The sequence below is a fragment of the Setaria italica genome, chromosome VI (genome assembly GCF_000263155.2).
Source record: "Setaria italica strain Yugu1 chromosome VI, Setaria_italica_v2.0, whole genome shotgun sequence".
In the NCBI taxonomy this organism is placed as follows: domain Eukaryota; kingdom Viridiplantae; phylum Streptophyta; class Magnoliopsida; order Poales; family Poaceae; genus Setaria; species Setaria italica.
In genome coordinates this window covers 7,470,001-7,492,423 of record NC_028455.1, presented here as the reverse complement: position 1 = coordinate 7,492,423, position 22,423 = coordinate 7,470,001, and the positions used below count along the sequence as shown (strand labels likewise).

General features: G+C 50.0%; 5 protein-coding genes across 6 annotated transcripts; 2 read left to right on the top strand and 3 right to left on the bottom strand.

Moving 5' to 3' along the window:
- Nucleotides 1–993: 993 nt before the first annotated feature.
- On the bottom strand, nucleotides 994–1,951 carry LOC101753314. Its single transcript, XM_022827340.1, has 6 exons — nucleotides 1,937–1,951; nucleotides 1,717–1,842; nucleotides 1,476–1,609; nucleotides 1,325–1,411; nucleotides 1,168–1,231; nucleotides 994–1,077 (listed from the first exon to the last, which is right to left on the bottom strand). Exons 1-6 carry the CDS (start codon nucleotides 1,949–1,951, stop codon nucleotides 994–996), a joined length of 510 nt encoding a protein of 169 aa, XP_022683075.1.
- A 1,286-nt stretch (nucleotides 1,952–3,237) lies between these two features.
- On the bottom strand, nucleotides 3,238–5,928 carry LOC101752905 (cation/H(+) antiporter 15). The gene is made up of 3 exons (XM_004974440.1): nucleotides 5,689–5,928; nucleotides 4,537–5,553; nucleotides 3,238–4,455 (listed from the first exon to the last, which is right to left on the bottom strand). Exons 1-3 carry the CDS (start codon nucleotides 5,926–5,928, stop codon nucleotides 3,238–3,240), a joined length of 2,475 nt encoding a protein of 824 aa, XP_004974497.1.
- Nucleotides 5,929–7,756: 1,828 nt separating this feature from the next.
- Nucleotides 7,757–10,371, top strand: LOC101752495 (cation/H(+) antiporter 15). The gene is made up of 3 exons (XM_004974439.1): nucleotides 7,757–7,978; nucleotides 8,062–9,078; nucleotides 9,151–10,371. The coding sequence occupies exons 1-3, from the start codon at nucleotides 7,757–7,759 to the stop codon at nucleotides 10,369–10,371; spliced, it is 2,460 nt and encodes an 819-aa protein (XP_004974496.1).
- Nucleotides 10,372–10,496: 125 nt separating this feature from the next.
- On the bottom strand, nucleotides 10,497–15,611 carry LOC101780982. 2 transcript variants are annotated; one of them, XM_004972942.2, is made up of 7 exons: nucleotides 15,370–15,611; nucleotides 13,017–13,559; nucleotides 12,367–12,536; nucleotides 12,199–12,279; nucleotides 12,026–12,101; nucleotides 11,857–11,946; nucleotides 10,497–11,035 (listed from the first exon to the last, which is right to left on the bottom strand). In XM_004972942.2, the coding sequence occupies exons 2-7, from the start codon at nucleotides 13,537–13,539 to the stop codon at nucleotides 10,905–10,907; spliced, it is 1,071 nt and encodes a 356-aa protein (XP_004972999.1). In that variant the 5' UTR covers nucleotides 13,540–13,559; nucleotides 15,370–15,611; the 3' UTR covers nucleotides 10,497–10,904. The 2 variants fall into 2 exon arrangements, with proteins under 2 accessions (XP_004972999.1, XP_004973000.1); XM_004972943.2 differs by having other exon boundaries at nucleotides 12,367–12,533; nucleotides 15,370–15,608.
- A 200-nt stretch (nucleotides 15,612–15,811) lies between these two features.
- LOC101780579 (50S ribosomal protein L9) lies at nucleotides 15,812–18,496 on the top strand. The gene is made up of 6 exons (XM_004972941.2): nucleotides 15,812–15,989; nucleotides 16,371–16,505; nucleotides 16,821–16,880; nucleotides 17,607–17,669; nucleotides 17,830–17,901; nucleotides 17,983–18,496. The coding sequence occupies exons 1-6, from the start codon at nucleotides 15,867–15,869 to the stop codon at nucleotides 18,145–18,147; spliced, it is 618 nt and encodes a 205-aa protein (XP_004972998.1). The 5' UTR covers nucleotides 15,812–15,866; the 3' UTR covers nucleotides 18,148–18,496.
- Nucleotides 18,497–22,423: the final 3,927 nt, after the last annotated feature.

Sequence of the window (22,423 nt, the reverse complement as noted above, 5' to 3'; positions counted from 1 at the left end):
TTCCTGGAGTTTTGAGATCTTTCTAGTTACAAATTACATAGGAAACCTTCACCCTAACTTCCAAGAGGCGAATCAAATGCATGCAGTTCCTTTGCCTCATCAATACCGACATGGGGTGGATTTCTTTGGAGGACTCTACTGATTTTGATGAAATCTGAAGGAAAGGCATGCAGGTTAAACCTTGGTGCTGTAGTTCGTAATCTTCGGGCCTATCTATAACTCTACTAGCAAATATGCCCATGCGTTACCACGGGTACATGAAAACTACATCGATATATTACCATACTATATAATATGGTCTATATGTAGCTAATCATGTTTTAATATGACTTAATATGTACCTTTTGATGAAATGGCTGTAGTTGAAAGTTCTAAGAGTAATATCTATTTAGATGTTTGCAAATTAATCAATTAATGTATGGACTTATAAATTATGGTTATGAACCACAAATTTGATTGTTGCATATCATTTTGTACCTTTTTTCAGATAATGTCTTGTGTGTTGAATATAATCTGATGAGAAGAACTGCATTGAAACTTTATATTTATTTCAATGCCCTTATTACCTACCTAAAGGACCTTTCTTTGAAAAATATGTCTGTAAAAGGCTGTCATCTAAAAATGCAAGACTCATCTAAATATCTTACAAACTTCTGAAGTTTTGTATTAGAGCAATCACTTTATTCTGAGGTAAAAACACGGTACATAGAGAATGGTACACCGATAATGCGAGTAACATCTGCAGAATTACTGCATATGCTCACAATGCTCCAACTGTTACAGTTCCATTAATAGTTGGAACTATGACAACAAATTCTTCACCAGTGAAGCTAGGATACATCTTCTGCATCCACTATCCAAAATCACACCAAGTAGTCCACACGTGGCATTACAGGATGGATAACCCACACAGTGATGCATTCAAGCAACCACCGCAGTCCCAACAGAGCTGGAAGTAAGAACAACATCAGATTCAGACCGATCTTGACCATCCTATATCTCGGGCAAAGCTTCCTTGATGTTATGAATGCTCTCCAGAGCATGGTCAGCCCCGGGAACAAGTGTCGACCTGCAAACCTGCAAAATTCAGGAAGTTTTGTAAATTAAGTTTTTCCTTTGAACATGATGATGGTTAATGTGGAATATGGGCTATGTACGACGTCTTACAATCACAGTATGGAAGCCTGCAGCCTTTCCTGAAGCTATGTTCCGAGTGCTGTCGTCAAAAAAATATCTGAAAAATATATAGAAGGTAAATTTCCACCGGGGCATTCCTTGCTTGTTTGAATGTGTACTTGGTCATGTTTCAGAGAGGAGAATTCTTACTGTCTTCTTAGGATCAACATTTGCAATTCGAATTGCAGCTTTCATGGCTTCAATGGAGGGCTTGCAGAGGATGGGTGATTTGGGTCTGAACCCATTTGGTTCATTCAGATCAACCAAGTCGTCAGATGTTTCATCCTTGAACAGCATGCAATTCTGGGACTGAGCATATCAAACCATTGCAAGGATTCAGTGTCTCAAAGCATATCACACCATCAAAGCAACCCTGTAAACCCAGCCTGTGCATAGCCTCCTCCGCATGTGCTTTGTCAGAGTTTGTGAATACCTGCAACAACCAAAATTAGGTTGGTAAAAATGCTCTCTTAATCATTTTTTTCAAGCATGTCATTTGTGAGTACAGCAACAAAACAGAAAAACCGGTGCTTCTCATACTATTTTTCTCTGTGGAATTGAAAGCAGGAGGGTCCTCAAAACAGGGTCGGGCCTGAGATTGTGATATGGCAAGGTACCATGAACATTTGCATGAAACTCATCATTGTCAAACTCGTAGCCTAATGCCTACAAAGAATAGCGATGGTGTGATTAGAAAGGAGAAGAAAATGTACAGGTCATGATAACACTCAATGAACAACTAATGAAATATGAGTTGTACCTTAAGGCCATCCATTGTGGTGCCCTATCCGCGACCTTGGGGACGACCTCATCCTTGAGATCAGCCCTCACCTGCCGCGCCTTCCTCGCCGCCGTCCGATCGTCCCCTGAATTGCGCCGCCGATTCCGCACGCTCCGCGGAAACTTGTTCTCGCGGACGACCGCTCGTGGGAGGCGCTGCAGGAGGACCAGTCGGGCCTCCTCCACCCCATCGACACCAAGACCCTCGTCCACACGCAGTACCGCCGCTGCCTCCTGCTCCGATCCACCGCTGCCGCCGCGGCCCGCATCCAGAAGGGTCGAGACGACGAGTGCACGCAGCCGCAGGCCACCGCCAAGCGCCCGGCCGACCTCGCCGCCGAGGCCGCGTGGGGCAGCGGCAGGGCGCCCCGCTCCGGCCTCCGCTCACGCCCAATCCCCTCCTGCGCCTCTCTGTTGTGGAGAAAGGAGAAGCCTTTTCCCCTTAACCCCCTCCCTTCCCTCTTTTTTCCCACCCGAGCCCTCCTCTCTTCAGAATATGGACTGCGGGTTCATTACCAAAAACTTGAGGGGCTTTTTTGCAAAATTACCATGACGGTTGGAAGAACCATCCTCTCTTTAATATTAGGTATAGATACGCTACCCATGTGAAACAAAGGCTTCCTTCCCTCGATTTTCGAGCCGTACGATCATCATCCAACGACTTAACTTTATCTTCTGCCTCCCACCGGCTTCAGCTGTCTACTGTGCTTCTTCCCCACTCACCGCCCCATCGTGCCCCCACCCTTGCCGCCATGGGCGGGCTAGGTCTCACCGATGCCCCTCCCGCCGCCACCTCCCACCACCGTTGTAGCGAACGTCATCCCCTCACCCCAACGCCGCCCAACCAGCCTCCTTGACCGCCCGGCCGGCGGCACCACTATCGAAGCACCTCACCGCCCCCGCGCCCGCCACCTCCGCCGGGCCGCCTTGCTACCGCCGGCCTTCCCTCTAGGGCTGCCGGTGAGCTCCAACCCTAGAAATCCCGAACCCCTAACCCTAGAAACCACCTGGAACTCCTAATCTCACCGGAATTTGGCTGAAGTTGGAGAAAAAACGTGAGATCGTGTACAGATAGGGAGAAAGAAAAATTAAGTGAGAGATTGCCACAAATCACTTGAGTGAGAGATAGCTCTCTCTTATCTTTGTATGAGCTGTGAGTCGTATGTTTCTATTTTTTTCTCTTTCAAATGCATTCTAGCTGCCAAAATGCTACACACACTACATTGATTACGGTTTACAAGTTACAACTAGAGAGAAGCTAAACAAAGTTTTGCAGTCTTTTCAAACGTGGCCGTCAGATTCAGGTCGTTGTTCTGTGTTCTTCTCCGGCGACTGGTTGATTTCCCCGGCGGCAGCCCTGGTCTGTTGCTGCACCACCAACGTGGACACCCGGCACCCAAAGTCCGTCGACGTGAGCAGATCCCCGAGGACGCCGAGCTCCAAGTGCTCGCTCCAGTCCGATATGCCGGCCGTCAGCGGCGACTCAGGGCTGTCCGCTCGCCGGCCGACGATCAGCAGGTCGCAAGCCGGGCTCGCCGTCCGGATGACAGCGACCATCTCGTCGGAGCCACTGACCACGTTCTCACTGTACACGACTCGCTCGTCGTCGACCCATCGCCGGACGTACTCCTGCACGGCCTCCTCGTCGAGCCGGGCCTCCTCGGCGTCGCCGCCTTTGCGCCACTCCGGTGGCAGCAAGAACCGGAACACGGTGAGCCCGATCGGCGCGTCCTCGGCCATGTACGCCGCGAGCGCCAGAGCCTCCCGGTCGTCCGGGCCGCCGAGGAAGTAGAGCGCGACGCGGTGAGGGAACCCGTCGGCGTCGGCGGCGGGGCCTGCGCCGGGCACGACGGATAGGCTGCCCCGGTCGACGAGGATGGCGACGGAGCAGGGGGAGTAGCTAAGCACATTGGCGTTGGCGTCCTGGACGGCGCCGGCGTTGGCCGTGGTGTTCTCGACGGAGCCGTCGATGGCGAGGCGCTGGTGGAAGGGCACGACGATGAGGTTGGCGCGCTTCTCGAGAGCGATTTCGCAGACGTCGTCGTGCATGGTGGCGTAGGGCGCGATGCAGACGTAGGGGAGCAGCGACGCCGAGCCCGGCGGCCGCTGCTGCACGAAGAGCTGGAACGCGTTGACGATGCGCTCCGAGTGGGTGCCGCCCGACGGCACGCAGTTGCGGTCGCCGTGCTTGAACGAGCGGAGCACGGAGGTGGTGAGCCCGGCCAGCGGCGCGAGGTGGAGGAGGTAGACGGCGACCGGCGACACCGGCGTCGGGCTGGACGCGTCGAGCAGTGCCAGCATGGGCTCCACGTCAGCCTGCGAGTGCACGCATGCCAGCACTCGCAGCTCATCGCCGAGCTTCTTGTGCTGCACCGTGCGCCGCCGGTACGCCACGTACTTCTCCTCCGGGTGGTACATGTGCTTCACCACCGACGCCGTCGCCGCTCCCACCACCAGCACGTTGATCATGAACGTCGCGTACACTTGGTCATCGAACACCTTTGATACGATTGCATTCTATTCTGTCAGATTAACGTGGAGGTTTCAAAAGAAGCCTCCAATTTGTACTTAGTGTCGTACCTTAGCGTCCATGAATGCAGAGGCGTATACGACCTCGGTGATGCCTTTGAAGTTCATTATGAAGCCGATGATAAAGGCCTCCCGGTGCGACATCCCGCAGTAGATGCACGGCAGCATGCACGAGACGAACTTGGCGACGGCGCCGACGACGAGGAACACCTCGAGGAGGAGGCACGTCGAGGCGTCCGCGAGCTTGAAGACGTCCAGCCTCATGCCGCCCTGCGCGAACAGCAGCGGCATGAGCACCCCGGCGACGAGCCTGTCCAGCCGCTCCGCCAGGGTGACCCCGAGCGGCGCCCCGCCGGGGAGCATGAGTCCCAGCATGAAGGGCCCGTACGTGGCATGGAGTCCGAGGATCTCGCCGGTGTAGCTGATGGTGATGGTGATGAGGAGCACGGCAACTAGGCGCGCCTCGCTGAGGAGCGCGCCCTCCGGCACGTCGCGCATGAGGCGGAGGATGGCCGGACGTGCCACGAACGCCATGAGCCCGATGAAGACGGAGAAGGTGATGAAGGAGAGGAAGCCGATCCGCTGGATCTTCTCCGAGGGGCTGGACGCGAGGAGGTAGGACGTGACGCCGGCGATGGAGAAGGTGTTGGCGAAGTCCCCGATGAGGGCGGCGGACATGGCGAGGCGGCCGAGCTTAGAGGAGAGGAGGTTGAGGTCGTCCAGCGTGCAGCAGACGACGATGAAGGCGGAGAGCGACCACCACGAGTTGAGGTTGGTGAGCATGAAGGTGGCCTTCCATGCCGCCGGCACGCGAGCCCTTAGCGCGGCGCCGGCGGCGTACATGGCGAGGTGCGGCCCCGCGGTGCCGAAGAAGGCGACGGCGGCGGCCTTCCTGCCGGACTTGGCGATCATGCCGAGGTCTGTCTTCACGCCGACGATGAAGATCTGCAGCATGAAGGCGTAGCCACCCACCGTGTTGATCTGCACCCACCCCTCCGGCGTCGCGAAGAGCTCGCCGGCGCGCGGCAGCACCTTGCCGAGGAACGACGGTCCCAGCAGCGCGCCGGCCTACACACACACACACACACACACACACACACACACACACACACACATGCACATCTGTGCAATTAGTTGATCTCCATGAAATGCTCGGATGTGATTGATCGTGACCGAAAACCCAATGCAAGCTCAGGGACGTACGAGGATCTGGGAGATGACGAGGGGGACGTTGGCGCGGCGGAGAAGGGCGTGGACGGCGCGGGAGAGCGCGAAGACGATGCAGACATGGTAGAGGAGGAGAGGGAAGTAGAACTTGAGCGGGTCGTCGCCGGCGAAGATGCCGGAGGAGGTGGCGGCGGAGTTGTTGGGCGGGAAGCAGAAGAGGCTCCTGTTGACGGTGGCCTCCCCGTGCGGGCCGATGGACGGGTCCTCCAGCGACATCGGCGGCGGCCGCCGGGGCTCGGGGATGATGAGAGCGGCGGCGCGGGTGGAGGGGGCAGCAGAGAATGGAGCGCCGGGAAGAATGGGGGATCCTCCATGACCGCGCGGTGAGACTGCATGCAAGAGGTGGTACGGCTACGGCAAGGACTCTAGCTCGGGGCCGGCCGGGACAATGGCTAAAGCGATAAACGTGGAGCACCGGCCACACACCTGTCATGTATGGCCTGCTTGATTGCATGCCCTTTAATTTTTTTTTATTCTTTGCTAAATACAGTCCATTCTACACCTTCACTAACATGCAGAAAACAAACCTTTTTTTTTTAGGAACCGAAAACAAACCTCATTACATGCATATAGAATAATCACCCATGCATGTCCAATTGTCCATGTCCATTCATGCAGAGTCATCTTTCACCTAGAATAGTTGTGTGGCATGCAGGTGAGATGGAGCTACGAGCAAGTAGCATTGCAGCTCAAATGGGAGGCCTTCTCATCTGGGTTGCAGCAGCAGCACTGGCGTGGTGTGAGTGTGTGACGAGACTTGCCGTGCACTTTGCAAGACGAGAGCTATAGGAAGTGGGGTAATAGCCCTACGTCTAGTTGGGACTACATATGAAAATGCTATGGACCGAGCGTTTGACGGGATGGGACAACTGCTCATGGTGCTCACATAACGACGGACTAGTTCGGTGATATGCTCCGGTGAAACATCTGACTGAATCGATGTGGACATTTTTCATATTCCTCTGCCTATAGACACTGACTGACTCAATGTTTATTTCTTTGCACTTCTTTTTACTATAATTTGATGGCACGAAATTAATACTTGGAACCTACAAAATGTACAGAGTTATATCTTAACAAATACATTAGTTAGTAATGGTCATGCTGTCACTCAACCACCGCAATCACGAACAATGGACTAAGGTATTTTCCTTACACATATCATACTGACTAGAACAAAATAATTAGATAACTATATCCTATGAATATGCACTCAAGAGGATAACAAAATGATTAATTTGCTCCTTAAATTTATCATGCTATTTTTGGTACGAAGCTTAATTTGGGAATTTTGCAGCTGAGATTGATCATAGCTCCCATTTCGACTGCCACACAACTATTATAGATGAAAGACTATTCAAAAATGGATATGGACATGCAATGGATGGGTGATCATTGTCTCAATGTGATGAGATTCTTTTTCTGCATGATATATAGTAAAGGGTGTAAAGTGGATCTTATTTAGCAAAAAAATGTAAAAAAATGGAGCATGCAAGCAAAGGGCCCATAGAGCAACTCCAGAAGGCTGTTAATCTTACCCCTAATATTTTTTTAGGGAGAAAAAGAGAAAAAACGAACTCCAACAGTCCACCCAAACCTTCCCCAATTTTTTAGCGATCCTAAAAAACAGCCTGCTACCGCGTATATTTTAGCGTTGGCGTTCCTCCCCCAATCCTGATTCCCGCACGCCCGTGCGTCCCTTCTGATGGGCCCAATACGATGACGTGGCCTGTTTTGAAATATTGGGGACAATTTATTAGCGATCTATATGTTTTTAGGAATTTTTTTTAAGAACCCCTACATAGTTTTGGGGAAGAATTTTTTAGGGTACTCTTAGAGTTGCTATAAGGGCATAAACAGTAGAAGTATGATCGGCGCCCCACGTTTATCGCCTGGCCATCGTCCCAGCGGGTCCTGTGATAGTCCTTGACATGCCATCTTGCATGCAGTCACTGCAAGCCATGGACGATTCCCCATTCTCCCTGGGCTTTCCATTCCCAGCCTCCTCCACCCGCGCAGTCTCCTCCCCAAACCCCGCCGGCCGATGTCGTTGGCTGCGCCGTCCACCGGCAACAGGACGCCCTTCTGCTTCCCGCCCAACAACTCCGCCGCCGCCACCTCCTCCGGCGTGTTCGCCGGGGACGACCCGCTCAAGTTCTACTTCCCGCAGCTCCTCTCCAATGTCTGCATCGTCTTCGTGGTCTCCCGCGCCATCCACGCCGTGCTCCGCCGTGCCAACATCCCCATCGTCATCTCCCAGATCATTGTATGTTCCGTAACACTGCTCGCATCCCTGATTCCATCCAAGCATTTGATCGACTGACTGATTGCACAGAGCTGCATGTGTAGGCCGGCGCGCTGCTCGGGCCGTCGTTCCTCGGCCGAGTGCTCCCGCACATCAAAGATCTCTTCGCCACGCCGGAGGGATGGGCGCAGATCAACACGGTCGGCGGGTACGCGTTCATGCTGCAGATCTTCATCATCGGCGTCAAGACGGACCTCAGCGTGTTCGTCAAGTCCGGCAGGAAGGCCATCGCCATCGCCATCTTCGGCACCGCCGCGCCGAACTTCGCCATGCACGCCACCGGCGCTGCGCTAAGGGCGCGCATGCCGGCGGCCTGGAACGCCACGTTCATGGTCACCGGCCTCAGCTCCTCCTGGTCGCTCTCCGCGTTCATCGTCGTCTGCTGCACGCTGGACGACCTCAACCTCCTCTCCTCCAAGCTCGGCCGCCTCGCCATGTCTGCGGCCCTCATAGGTGACTTCGCCAACAACTTCTTCGTCGCCACCGTCACGTCCATCCTCCTCGCGTCGAGCCCCTCCGAGAAGATCCAGCGGATCGGCTTCCTGTCCATCACCACCTTCTGCATGTTCATCGGGTTCATGGTGTTCGTTGCGCGGCCGGCCATCCTCCGCCTCATGCGCGACGTTCCAGAGGGCGCGCTCCTCTGCGAGGCGCGCCTGGTGGCCGTGCTTCTCATCACCACCGTGTGCAGCTTCGCCAGTGAGATCCTCGGCCTCCATGCCACGTATGGCCCCTTCATGCTGGGGCTCATGCTCCCCGGCGGAGCCCCGCTCGGGGTCACCCTGGCGGAGCGGCTGGACCGGCTCGTCGCCGGGGTGCTCCTGCCGCTGATGTTCGCGCAGGGTGGCATGAGGCTAGACGTCTACACGCTGTCGGACGCCTCGACGTGCCTCCTCCTCGAGGTACTCCTAGTCGTCGGCGCCGTCGCCAAGTTTGTCTCGTGCACGCTGCCATGCCTGTACTGCGGGATGTCGTACCGAGAGGCCTTGACCATTGGCCTCATGATGAACTTCAAAGGCATCACCGATGTCGTCTACGCCTCCGGATTCATGGACGCCAAGGTACGGGCGGCACCGGTGTTTCTGGCAACCACGCCGTTTTTGTTTGATCTGATGGTCAGAATGGTGTCGTAGGTGTTCGATAACCAAGTGTACGCGGCCTTCATGATCAACGTGCTGGTGGTGGGCGCGACGACGGCGTCCATGGTGAAGCGCATCTACCACCCGGAGGAGAAGTACGTGGCGTACCAGCGGCGCACGGTGCAGCACAAGAAGCTGGGCGAGGAGCTGCGGGTGCTGGCGTGCGTGCACTCGCAGGCGGACGTGGAGCCGATGCTGGCGCTGCTCGACGCGTCCAGCCCGACGCCGTTGTCCCCGGTCGCCGTCTACCTCCTCCACCTCGCGCCGCTGGCCGGGCTCACCACCTCCGTGCTCCGCTCGTTCAAGCACGGCGACCGCAACTGCGCGCCGTCGGGCAGCACCCACTCGGAGCGCATCGTCAACGCGTTCCAGCTCTTCGTGCAGCAGCGGCCGCTGGGCTCGGCGTCGCTGCTCCCCTACGTCTGCATCGCGCCCTACGCCACCATGCACGACGACGTCTGCGCCATCGCGCTCGACAAGCGCGCCACCCTCATCGTCGTGCCGTTCCACAAGCGCCTCGCTATCGACGGCTCCGTCGAGAACACCACGGCCAACGCCTGCGCCGTCCAGACCGCCAACTTCAACGTCCTCAGCTACTCCCCCTGCTCCGTCGCCATCCTCGTCAACCGGGGCAGCCTCTCCGTCGTTGTGCCCGGCGCAAGCTCCGCGGCCGACGCCGACGAGTTTCCTCACCGCGTCGTTCTGTACTTCCTCGGCGGCCCGGATGACCGGGAGGCGCTGGCGCTGGCGACGTACATGGCCGAGGATGCGCAAATCGGGCTCACCGTGTTCCGGTTCTTGCTGCCGCCGGAGTGGCGCAAAGGCGGCGACGCCGAGGAGGACCAGCTCGACGACGCGGCGGTGCAGGAGTTCGTCCGGCGGTGGGTCGACAACCAACGGCTCGTGTACAGCGAGCACGTGGTCAGTGACTCCGACGAGATGGTCACTGTCATCCGGAAGGCGATCCCGTCGTCCGACCTGCTGATCGTCGGCCGGCGAGCGGACAGCCCCGAGTCGCAGCTGACGGCCGGCATATCGGACTGGAGCGAGCACCTGGAGCTTGGCGTCCTCGGGGATCTGCTCACGTCGACGGACTTCGGGTGTCGGGTGTCGACGTTGGTAGTGCAGCAGCAGACCAGGGCCGCCGCCGGCGAGATCAGCCGGTCGCCGGAGAAAAACGCGGAGCAGCGACCTGAATCTGACGGCCACGTTTGAAAAAGAACTAAGCAACTTTGTTTAGCTTTTTTTTCTCTCTAGTTGTAAGTTGTAAACCGTAATCAATGTTCTGTGTGTAGCATCTTGGCAGCTAGAAATTCTAGTAGAATGCATTGAAACAAGAATTAGAAATATACGACTCACAGCTCCATACAAAGATTACGAACTACATCACCAAGGTATGCAACTTTACATGCTGAGTCACGTTCAAGGAGACGTAACAGGCATTCCTTTTCTTCGGATTTCACCAAAATTAGTAGAGTTTCCGAAGAAATCCGCCCCATCCCAAAAGATTTTAGTTGTACCTCAGATAGCAGGCACCAGATTCTAAGTTTCTAAGGTACAATTACTGAGAACTGGGACAAAAGTGTTAAAACAAAGGCTTTAGTTATCTGGCTTAAAGCTCTTGACTACAGGACTGTTACAAGTTACAGTAGTCTTCCCAAGAGAACTCCGGTTACGCCATTTGTTTTCTGCAAAACAGTGGAAGTCACCCGTATGTAGCACTGTGATCCTCCATATACTAGAGGAATTCACGTGCAGCGTGCGCGATCCATGGAAGAACCATTCCGAGAGTTCCTTGAGGAATTGGTGCCCAGGAATTGATCAGGAGCAGGGAGTGCAGGCATTTGATTGGCATCTCGGAAGTCAGGGTGTGCATTTCCTGCATAATTTGCAACGGGTAAGATCTCAGAACTCTAGGCATCAAGCTTGAATAAGTGAATCAGGCGAGCACAACAAAGTTGTTAAAGAGAATAGTGTAATTAACATCAGTATCGTCCAAGATCTTGAAAGCAACTGAAGGCATCCACTCAAAATGAGAATATAGGGTCAAACTACATATCCTTCTACATCTGCGCCGCTGTCTACAGGGGATTTGTGTGATGATCAAACTAATGTTGTGGTTAACCGTTTTGTCATTTGTAGTTAACCGTTATGCCACATGTACTATCTACACTACAGATTTGTACATTGTAATGCATGCCTAGGGGTGGATGGAGAACATATGACAAAACTTTGGCGCAGATCTCAATGCAAATTGTGTTGTGTAGGTAGTACATGCAGCTACACGTACAAGTGATCCATTCCTCAAGGTTCTGCGGTTCTGCCTATAATACCATTAAGCTTTATGTTTTGTCAAAAATGTTAAAACAGTCCAGAGATCTTATTTATGACAGAACTTTGTATGTGATTGTTGCAGTTTGGAAAAATTACCATTTCCATGGGACATCTAAACCACTATCCAAATCTACAGTGGTAGCACATTTAGGCATTGTTGTAGGGGATTGGATTACTGTTGCAGAGCATTTCCATCAAGATACTATTACCAGTGCAATACAAAGAAAGAAATGTTATGGTCAAAACCTTAACTTCATAAAAAAATATATCTGCCTCAATAACTTGTTCTTTTCTCTATGATGGGATAAAAAAAGAAATGTTTGGGACTGCATGAGCAAGAGAAAGAGAGGGGAGGGGGCGCTGTACCATTGCCAAGCATGTTCATTCTGGGATCCCAGCCAGGCAAATTGTCCCTGGCATTTCTTCGCCATGATTCCTCAAATGTAGCAAGCTCATCTGAATGGAGAAGGAAGAATGACATCGGATTCAGCTTGACAGAAAAATAATAAGGTAAGCCGGAATAAAAAAAACTAACCTTCATTTAAGTTGTGTAAAGTTTGAAGGGTGTTAACATGTCCATCAGACTTCAGGTTTCTTGTTAATGAGTGACCCTGCAGTGAGCCAACAACAGATAGTCAGTAGCTCCAATTATAATGCCGGTGCCATTGGAAGAGAAAAAGGAAGAGATCTGAAAGAAAAACCAGGTACCTTACTCCCAATGCCACGTGAAATCCTGTGAGTGGCTTTACCAGTAGTTGTGTCAGCCTCCTTACTTTCTTCCAATGTAATCTAATGCATTAACAAATAATTACCCCTATAACTTTGAACCCTACGAGTACACAGATGAAGGAAACGGCATTCATGAGAAACACTTACTCCATCCACACCAGCCCTCCTAGTTGTTGAAGATGTATAACAGGCTCCATTTGGACCACCATATGAAACAGTCGAGCTCTGAAACATAAATGTCTGAGGCTGTGAATGTGATGTGCTAGCCCTGCTGAACTCCCTCCCAAATTGTCCATGCTTAGGTCTTTTATTATCTGCTAAAGGACAAAAGGACATGTACACAGTAGTAGCCTCCACTTGTAATGTGAATCCTTTAAAACATACACTAATGGAATATTCTCAAAAATAGTCTGCTAAATAAACAAAAGAAAATAGCAGTTTAATGTTAGCCTGCAACCTGGAAGACTGAATATCAATTGTGTAGCATGCCTAGAAATACCATGAGATAAGATCATACTGAACCTATGTGATACAATAGGTTTTTTGATGAAAAATGAAGTTGACTAGTTATTTACGACGCACGAGTTCCTATTATATTTGCCGACTCTAAAAAAATGTTTATTTACTGAATGAATTTTCCAAGAATTTTCTTAGAAAACATTTCAATCCCTGAGTCACAAAAGGGCAAAAAGTGGTCTAGGGCTCAAGACAAGATCAGCTATGTTAATTCAAATATTTGCGTAATACAAACAGTGAAACAGGAACAGTAACATGTCCAGGAAGGTAAATGAACTGACCTTCTACTTCTTCATCAGGCTCTTCCACATACGCCCCTTTGCTTTCCCTTGGATGCTTCCTGAAATTAACTTTCTTCTTATCATCTTCTTTATCATCGCGTGCATCATCCTCATCATCTGAAGACAGCTCCTTGATAATCGGCCCTTTAGGCCTGCTTGGCTCAGGGGCCTGCTGAATGAAATCACTGGCGTTGCTGATGCCTTGATTGAGATTTGTTTGGCTTCCAAACATGCCTCCATTGAGAACGCTATGGGGCCCAAACATACTTGGTCCAAGCAAGCTAGGTTGCATCATGCTAGCAAAGGGGTCCATGAAGCTAGGTTGCATCATGCCGCTGAAAGGGGTTGGGAAGCCACGTTGCATCACGCTACCAAAGGGGTTTGTGAAGAAAGGGTCATCAAAGGGGTTTGCGCCACCGAAGAAACTGGATGGAAGGCTCCCTGGTCGTCCAAAGCCACCAAAACCAGCGAAAGGGTCCACAAAACCGAATAAGCCATGCCTCCCACCTCTTCCCCCTTGCATCTTCTGTTACAGCACCTTACCTGGTTCAAAATACAGCCAAAACGTAAATGATTGTGCCATAGTATGTAGTGTAGCTAGTAAATACTGAATAGGCACATAGTTTCACCCTGAGCTCCAGTCCAAAATCATCAATTCACATGAACAAGTGGCAGCATGGTTACTAGGTAAATAAACAGCAAACCATAATGTAACTGAAACTGCAACATCACACAATCAAGTGGAGTTCAGACACTCTTCGTCCCAAGACCGAACCTTGGACAATAACATCAATTAGAGGATCAAATATGGTGTCCAAAATGACAACAATGGCTTAATTCTACAATTTCGCATAACCAGTAAGCTAGTAATGAGTAATGACACAAGCATAGGTGTGACAGTTATCCACTACTCCATTCGAAGCAAGCAAACATACAACCTTTTTCCCCCCACCAAAATACCAAATGCACTAGCTGGACACGAGAAAGTGTTCCTTCTCTCTTCAATCCAGTGACAGTGAAAAGCAAACAAAATCACACATAATTTTCTATGCATTCAAAGCCATCATCAGACACCTACGATGGTAGTACCGTGATGCCCCACCACCTCCGCTGCCCACCGGGGATCTCCCACAGCCCCGCTCCGGCTGTGCCCTCGCCGCCTCCGCTCCGCCGCCGTCTCTTCCGCCTCCACCGCCGGCCGGCGAGCTGCCCCTGAGCTCCTTCTAGGCTTGCAGGCGACAGGTAGGCCCCAACCCCAAAACCCCAGGAAGTGCAAATTCTTCCTTTGGTTAGTGGCACATAATCCGTGTTGGACAGCTGATAGACTTGCTAGAAGGGGTCTCCCTCATCCTGAGCATTGCCCCTTCTGCAACCAGGAGGATGAAACCATTCAGCACCTCCTCTGTTCTTGTGTCTTCTCTCGGCAATTCTGGCTTCAACTACTTCGCAGTTTTGGACTCCCGGATATTGCACCTCAACCATCTTCCACTGGGTTCTTTGACTGGTGGCAACAAGCTGGTAGCACACTTGACAAAGGAACCAAGAGAGGATTCAATTCACTGGTCATGCTAGGAGCTTGGATTCTATGGAAGGAAAGGAATGATATTGTGTTTAATGGTGCCTCGCCCAGGATGGAGCGGGTGCTTCTCCTTGCACAGGAAGAAGCTGTTCTCTGGAGGCTGGCAGGCGCCAAAGGCATTAGTGATCTGGTCGCTGCTCGACCTGGGGGTTAGCAACGCCTGTTGGTGAGGGGTAGTCGACCTTTAAATTTTAATGAGCGCGTATGTAACCTAGAACCTGTGAGGTGTGTGTAGTGTTGGTGTCTGTGGTGTTGTATGGCTACATGAGCCTTTTATCTCCTTTCTTAATGCAATGATACGCAGCTCTCCTGCGTATTCCGAAAAAACCCCCAAAACCCCCACCCTAACCACAAAGCTCCATTGCCAATTCGATTTCCAGTACACTTTTGGGTGATTGATGGATAAGCAAGAAATCAGTCGATTGAAGAGGAGTAAATCTCTAGATTAATTTCTCCGGATGTACTACCAGTGTAGTCACTCATTATAGCAAATCATAGCATGTGCCTCAAGCATCTGAAGACAAAGGAGAGCACTAACCATTCGAACACAATTGATTTTCCTATTATTATTATTCGGAAAAACCTCAAAATGGACACAGAGCCAGAGAAAATGACGGGGAAAGTGGGAAACGGACCCAGCGTCGCTACACCGGACTCGAAACGGACGTACTAGAAACCATCGCACAGAGCACGAACAAGCAACCGAAAACGAAACCCTAGACCAAAATCAGGGGGCGCAGATCGCAGAGGCGGGCCGGGGGGAGAGCACCAGACCTGAAACCCCCGAGGGTTGGGCGCGCGGCGCGCGGCACGCGAAGGGAGGGATCAATCGATCGGACGCTAGCTCTCGAGCCCTGGGAATGGCGGACGTGAGGGGAGAGCACCGATTGGGCTAGGGCGAGCCGGCGAGGGCGAGGCGACGCGACGCGACGGGGCAGGGGAAAATGGGTTCCTCCTCTGCTGTTTGCTCCACGCCTTTCCGTGTCGAGCAACGGTGGAAGGAACTGGGGAACTGGAAGAGAGAGAGAGAGAGAGAGAGAGAGAGAGAGAGAGAGAGAGAGGATTCCAGAAGGCCCATTTGTCCTATTGGCTGATCCTGGTGTGGCCTGTTTGGCGCAAGTATGCTAAGTCCGAATGTATTGGCCCACGAACGGGAAGCCCACAGCCAGCATCACCTCTGCGCGGAGGCCCTTGAGCTAGATTGGGCCCTGCACCGCGACACACGCCTCGTCGTCTCCTCCCCGCAAACCCTACCGGGCAGTCCAGTCTCCATGGCCTCCGCCCGCGCCGCCCTCCTCCTGCGTCGCCAGTGCCTCGGCGCCGCCGCGGCCAACCCGTACCTCTTCTCTGGCCATGGCCTTCGATACCGCAAGCTCGAGGTCATCCTCACCACGGTAACGGCTCCGCCTATCCTTTCATTCCGCCACACCTCGTTTTGCAAATTTGTTGTTTGATACTGCACGGTGTGGTGTGTTAGCGAGGCGATCTGTTTGGTTCAATTCTAGCGGGAGATGTTCTGATCCAGTGGGTTGTGCGCTGTACTGTGAAATGGCGGAGAGGTGGCGCCTTGGGTGGATACACCCCAAAAAAAAAGAAAGAAAGAAACTGAATTTGTTTTCAGCGATTCCATTTGATTTTTTTTTGGTGCAAGCAATGCAGTGTTTTGCTATGAAAATACACACAACAGCATGTTAATTCCTCCGTGATAATTAGATATCAGGTTTCCGGTGAAAGAAATTATTTGCTGACTTCCATTCCTTCCTGTTGTGCTGCAGACGATTGATAAGCTGGGGAAAGCAGGGGAGGTGGTGAAGGTGGCGCCTGGCCACTTCCGCAACCACCTTATGCCCAAGATGCTCGCTGTCCCAAACATGGACAAATTCGCCATACTCATCCGAGAGCAGCGCAAGGTATGCTTCTTTCCTTCTAGTCCTATGTGCCACAAGCATGTCTGTTATGGTAGTTGCTGCAAAACATGAGCTTCAGTGTTTGATATGATAAAAATTTGTCCTTCTATATGAATATGTATTGCACTATGGATTATAAGTATACGCTCCACTTATCATGCTACATTCCTTGGCACATCTGTTTGCTTTGGCAATTTGATGAACAGACTAGAGCTCAGTGATACTTTGGACTCTTGTCCATTCCTACTCAAGTTTGCCACTTAAATTCAGTTCATAATTTAATTGCAACCTCACTAGATTTTCTTTTTGTTAAATCAGCTCTACCAACGTGAAGAGGAGGTGGTGAAAGAAGTCACGAAGGAAGATGATGATGCTCGGGTAGGTTGTGCATCTCAGAGGATACAAATATTTTCTGACCTGCCTTGTTGACGAAAAGTCTTAGTAAAACAGCTTAGTTTAATCTACTGTTTATTTCTCTTCAAGCCGGTTACTATTTAGCATATGTCAAGTCCAGGATTGGCTTTTGATTTTCCTGTTTGGGTTTACAATTTATTTTGATGTTGTATACTGCATTAAGGTAGAGCGTGCTCATGAATCTTTATATCATAACAGAAGAGATTGAACAAAGGAACATGTTTTCTGAAAGTAATATGTCCGATTTTTCTTCTTTATTGAGAAGAATGGTTATGATCATAGGCTCAATTTATTTTCATATCCACGATCTAATATACAAAAAGATGAAAACTTGCCTTGGAAAGTACTTTTTGCTCTACCTGTTTGTTTCAGTATATAGATAGTGCTGCACAAAATTTTTCTAAAAGAAAAGATGTATCCTCCACTGTTCTGACACTGCCAAATATAAATCAGCAGCTTATTTCTGGATCTTAAAATCCAATGCGTACTATACTTCTGTGTTAGTATATAGAAAGACCGTTGCTAGCTATAAAACAGCATTTTCTTTGCTGAATATAAGATAAATTTTTGGTTAGATGTAGTGGTAAATTTTCCAGTTCTGCTGAATGGCCGATATTCTGTGTTTCCCCCTTCTATTTACTCCCTGCTGCTTTCTGATGGTACTAATTTACTTAATCATCATTTCAACAGCTACAGGAAGAGAGACTGAAGCAGTACCAAACGGCAGCAAAGCGGCTAGATAATGCACTCTTGGTTAGTATACTACCACTAAAAGTGGAAATCCTCCTGCATCGTATTTACTCTCATGTTTTTTAGTCATACAGTCGTGTTTTCATGTAGGGTGCATTTGCACGTTCCAATTAATATAAACTTGAGCCCATGGTAGTTTCGTTCATCACCATTATTTTGCTAGGTGTTGAGGCGGTTTATATCGACTGGAAATGAGCTGCGCACTCCTGTAACCAAAGATGAAATTGTCTCCGAGGTACCTTCCAAGCTCAAAAGGTTCCCCCTGTATTATTCCAAAACTTCAGTTTACCCATGACTTGGCATACTTTACCTTCAGGTGGCAAGGCAACTGAACATCAACATCCATCCTGACAATCTGCACCTGCAGTCACCTTTGGTGTCCCTTGGTGAATTCGAGCTACCGCTCCGCTTGCCACAGGATATACCACGCCCAGAAGGCAAGCTACAGTGGACTCTGAATGTCAAGATCAGGAGGAAATAGTGTGATAACAGGGGGAATTTCATTCACCGCCCAAACAATTGTAGCCTTGAGATCAAGGGACCTGTGGAATAGGTTTTCAGATCAAACGTTACGCTACTCAGATGTGTATGATCTGCATGCTTCCTTCCCGTTTTTTGGAAGCAGGGTGTTTGATTTTTGCCGTCTGAACTTATTTCCTGTCTTTGGACAGGATTCCATTTCTGGAGATGTGATTGTTAGATAATGTAGCGAGAAATGTTGAATAATTTGTCTACAATAGGACACGACAAATCGTATATTGTCATGGATTTGTTTTGCGTCCCCAATCATAATTGGAGTGTGAATGATAAAAGGGCAAGGAGCCATATCATTAAGGTGTGGTCGCAAGGCATCGCCAAGAAGGAAAGTCTTTCTAGGATTGGGTTATGCAAAAGGGCCATTTAATGGAATTAATTTGATGAATGAAAGAAAAAAAGATTGAATTATAACATCAAACATTGCACGGCACATGGATACTTGCACTGTATGTGCCCCATCCATCTATATTTTGGTTGGGAATTTTTTGTGTGTATTAAAGAGTTGCTACCAAAGGGGTGAAGCACTGAACTTGGCCCTCTGTCCCAAATTATAGTCAATATGTCATAATATCTATACATCTAGAAAAGTTAAAACGACCTATAATTTGGAACGGACGGAGGGAGTACTGCACACGCGGTGTTTCTTTCTAGGACATGCGAGTTTGGGAAGTGAAACAGGAGAACATTCAGAGGCCTTGGGCTGTTGGACAAGAAGGGGGAACTAGTGATGCTGTGATATTCATTTGAGGGGACAGACAATGCAAGGACCTTCAACCGGCTCGTCTGTCTGTGTCTGATCCGTTGTTTGGGATCCTAACTGCAGCTGTAACAAGTCATCATGATCAAGTCTGCCCCTGTTGGCTCTGAAAAGCTAAAGCTTCTGCATTTGGTTATTCTACTGCATTCAGGCTCGTTGTTTGTCTGCGGTCCATACAATGCTTCCGTGCAAGCTAGCTGGCCTCGTACAACGGGAATTTTGTGTTGGCATCTCCGCAGGCTCCTCGCTCATGGCTGCCATTATGCTGGAGGACCTGCTTAAAGCTGAAACAATGGATTCGCGGGCCAGCAGGCTTGTCGCTCCATGTAGCATCTGCTCTGAGCAATATTCAGTCAATGCAGCTGAAACTGAAAGCAGCAGGGATCGGAGGCAAAAGAGCATCGATCCGTGCATGCGGAGGCCTGGCTTTTTAGCGCCACAGCTGCACATGCATGTATCTAGACCCTAGGAGGGAGTGTGTTCTTCACTCAATTGTCAATTACTAGTATCAACTAAAAACTTTACTTGAGAAAAAGTATCTACTGAAAAACTCGATCTGGATATGGTCATGTTTGCAATCTGCAAACATGGGAGGATCGGAAGAGAAAGCACAAGCCAATGAGAGAAACTCTGAAAATGCATACACAACCGCTGTGCTGTAAACTGTTTTTCCTTCCTCGATCTGCTGTTGATCAGCATCCCTCACTTTGAATAAAAATAATACAGTATTGTTGTGACATGGCAGGTGCCAGCTCCTAGCAGACACGTGTCGCGCGTTGACCAACCACTAGGCGCCAGCAAGGTACAGTACGTCGTAGCTTCGCTTCACAGAAGTGTACACACGTCGTGCAGCTGCTTGGCGTATCCTCAGCTGCAGAGAGATGCCGCACGCCAGCATCAGCGCGCTGGAACACGATTTGCAGGCCACTAATCAACCAACCCATCTTTTCTTTTTTTTCTTCTCTCTCTCTCTCTATCTCTCCGGGCTTGTCAATGTCAAGTAGTGTAGCGGCAGGCCAGCAGCTGGGAGCTGCCTTTTGCTTGCCCCCAAAAAAAGGAGCTTCACCAAAGCAGCTCGGATCGGCCGGAGGAGCAACAAAATTAAACCCAAATTAGATATTAAACTGCACATGAAATGCAGATGGGCACACAAAAGCATCATGCAAGTGGCTCAATAATCACGCTGGCTGGGTGCTTAGTTAATCAGTACTGGGAGTAATAATCAAGTGGCCTGGACCACAGCGAGCGCATGTGGAACGAAGCTCACCACCACTACTGTCACTCACCAGCTAGTGCTGCATGCGAGCTTAATTTTTGGCATTAGCGATGCTGCTTCTTGCTTTGCATGCAGTGCAAGCGTCTAATCACTGGTCTCAAGAATATATCCGTTGCTTGCTCCTGTAGATAATTAAACACGCTTCTAATAACCTTTTCCAACAGCTAGCTGTAGGCATGCATGTGCCTGCCACTCCACTAACAATCCTGCAAAATAAAACATAATTGAACTGACCAAGAGAACCCTAGCTGCTACCTCATATCAGCCTGTGTCTATGTTGTCAATATGGAGTTGTAAACGAAATTAACATTGATAACATACTTAATTTAACACTTTAACAGAGAGACGTGATAGATCATCTTTAATTTGGATCACGCTGCCTTGCATCGAACTCAAAAGCATAGAAGAGGGACGGTTATATTTGTTTTCCCTTATCCGATCCACACGCGTGCACATCTCAGCTCAGCTTTGAAGCTTGTATTGTATGTGCAAGCCAACAAAATAGCTGATGGGCTTGGCCCCTTGTTGCCTTGTTGAGCTAGCATCTATGGCAAAAGCTGCTTGTGCGTGTAGCCACTTGTTGGCTTCCTGATGGAGGGTCCCCTCAGTTAGCTAGGGAGCATTTCACCTAAACTTGTGCTGACTAAGTATGTGGTAGTGGTGCTTAACTACAATCACTTTCCCCATTTTCCTAACTGTGATGATAAAGTGAATAACATATCCACTTGCATGCCCATCACATCCTTTAAGTACAACAACATGCATGCCTCATAGCTTTGCTTTTTAGGTTTTGCTTGCATTGCTTGTGTTGTGTGTGTTTGCTTGTCCTCCCACAGGTAAACACTGCATACACACAGGTGGCCGGTGGTGGAGTGCCCATGATCATACCTCCCTCCTCATGCATTCATCTCTCCTTTCTCTCTCTCTTTTTTTACCAGTTGTTTATTAGATAGATGGTAGATGGATTAGAGGGGGGCTAGGTTGGAGTAAAGCTTGTCATTAGGTCTGTCTTAATCAACTAATCCCATTATCTTATGTGTTGCTAGGCTTTCATCCACTGTTGGGCATTGACTCCTCAGTGTGCTGTGCTTGATTGCCACCATCCGTTTCATCATTATAAATGCTTCCATCCTAATCCCTACGAAATATTTTGTTTTTTTCAGGATTAATAAACTCGCTCCTTTCGCATACTTGTCTTGGAAGAAAATGAAAGGCTTGATAGATTATCTTGCCGCAAAAAAAAGTAGGAAGCGAAATATTGTTGAAGGTCGATGAGCTGTCCGTGGATGGCCTTTTCTGAATGTACGCTTATGTGAGTGTCAGTGTGCATATATAATCAATGTGGCTGTTGAATTAAGATTACAAAGTAGCAGTAGTAAATTGTTTTCCCGGCACTTTGTTCTTGTTTAATCCCAACTGCTCTCTACTTTCGGCCTTCGGTGGCTCCCTTGCAATGCACTCAAATTTCTTATTTTTTAAAGAAATGCACTCAAATTTCAACATGATCAATCCAGAGCTAGCCATTAGCTTGCCTGACCAAATCGATCAAGAGCCAAATAATCATAATTAGTACTATAGCCTAATTCAAAATGATGAAGAAGATAAAATCAAAGAAATGTGGCTTTTGGACCATCCCCTTTCCGGGCAGACACACCAGGGTTCTCTGCCGGGTGCCGGCGACTTCCGACAGTTTTTTTTGTTTTTTTGAAAGAGGACTTCCGACAGTTTGAGTAGACGACATCCGTACGACGCTGAACGCATGCATCAGGAGCAAGCCACGTAGGACTACGCTGACATGTGGCTCGATCGATCGTCGTCTTCCTGCCAGACTGTTACACCTCTTAGCAAGGACGATCAAGATTCAGGCATACGATACGAGCGATCAACGCCTCCGTTCCGTACTGGAGAATCTGTGGAAAGCAAAGGTATACAGACCAGACCAGACCAGAATGTTTTCAGAGAGGGCCCGGTTGTCAGCTGCAGGAAGCCCTACCCCATTTTCGCGACACTGACAGCGTGGGCCCGCGTGCTTTGCGTGGTGGTCGCACAAGGCGGCCGGCCGCCGGCGCCTTTGGACCCGTGCCGCATGCTGCCGGCGGCGCTGGAGTCCAAGCGATCAATCCCCGCCATCTCTGCCGGGACAGGGACAGGGACAGGATCAGCATTCAGCGGCAGTGTCAGGACAAG

Coding starts and splice junctions, on each gene's coding strand:
- LOC101753314 (XM_022827340.1), bottom strand. Junction 1,412..1,475: donor ATATGCTCAGTCCCAGAATT/GCATGCTGTTCA, acceptor AAATGGGTTCAG/ACCCAAATCACCCATCCTCT. Junction 1,078..1,167: donor CAGGCTTCCATACTGTGATT/GTAAGACGTCGT, acceptor TGAATTTTGCAG/GTTTGCAGGTCGACACTTGT.
- LOC101752905 (XM_004974440.1), bottom strand. CDS start 5,928: ATGTCGCTGGAGGACCCGTCCATCGGCCCGCACGGGGAGGCCACCGTC. Junction 5,554..5,688: donor TCGTCATCTCCCAGATCCTC/GTACGTCCCTGA, acceptor GTGTGTGTGTAG/GCCGGCGCGCTGCTGGGACC. Junction 4,456..4,536: donor CTGCATTCATGGACGCTAAG/GTACGACACTAA, acceptor ATCGTATCAAAG/GTGTTCGATGACCAAGTGTA.
- LOC101752495 (XM_004974439.1), top strand. CDS start 7,757: ATGTCGTTGGCTGCGCCGTCCACCGGCAACAGGACGCCCTTCTGCTTC. Junction 7,979..8,061: donor TCGTCATCTCCCAGATCATT/GTATGTTCCGTA, acceptor CTGCATGTGTAG/GCCGGCGCGCTGCTCGGGCC. Junction 9,079..9,150: donor CCGGATTCATGGACGCCAAG/GTACGGGCGGCA, acceptor ATGGTGTCGTAG/GTGTTCGATAACCAAGTGTA.
- LOC101780982 (XM_004972942.2), bottom strand. CDS start 13,539: ATGCAAGGGGGAAGAGGTGGGAGGCATGGCTTATTCGGTTTTGTGGAC. Junction 12,537..13,016: donor GCCTGATGAAGAAGTAGAAG/GTCAGTTCATTT, acceptor TTTGTCCTTTAG/CAGATAATAAAAGACCTAAG. Junction 11,036..11,856: donor AATGAACATGCTTGGCAATG/GTACAGCGCCCC, acceptor CAAATTATGCAG/GAAATGCACACCCTGACTTC.
- LOC101780579 (XM_004972941.2), top strand. CDS start 15,867: ATGGCCTCCGCCCGCGCCGCCCTCCTCCTGCGTCGCCAGTGCCTCGGC. Junction 15,990..16,370: donor TCGAGGTCATCCTCACCACG/GTAACGGCTCCG, acceptor GTTGTGCTGCAG/ACGATTGATAAGCTGGGGAA. Junction 17,670..17,829: donor GGCTAGATAATGCACTCTTG/GTTAGTATACTA, acceptor TTATTTTGCTAG/GTGTTGAGGCGGTTTATATC.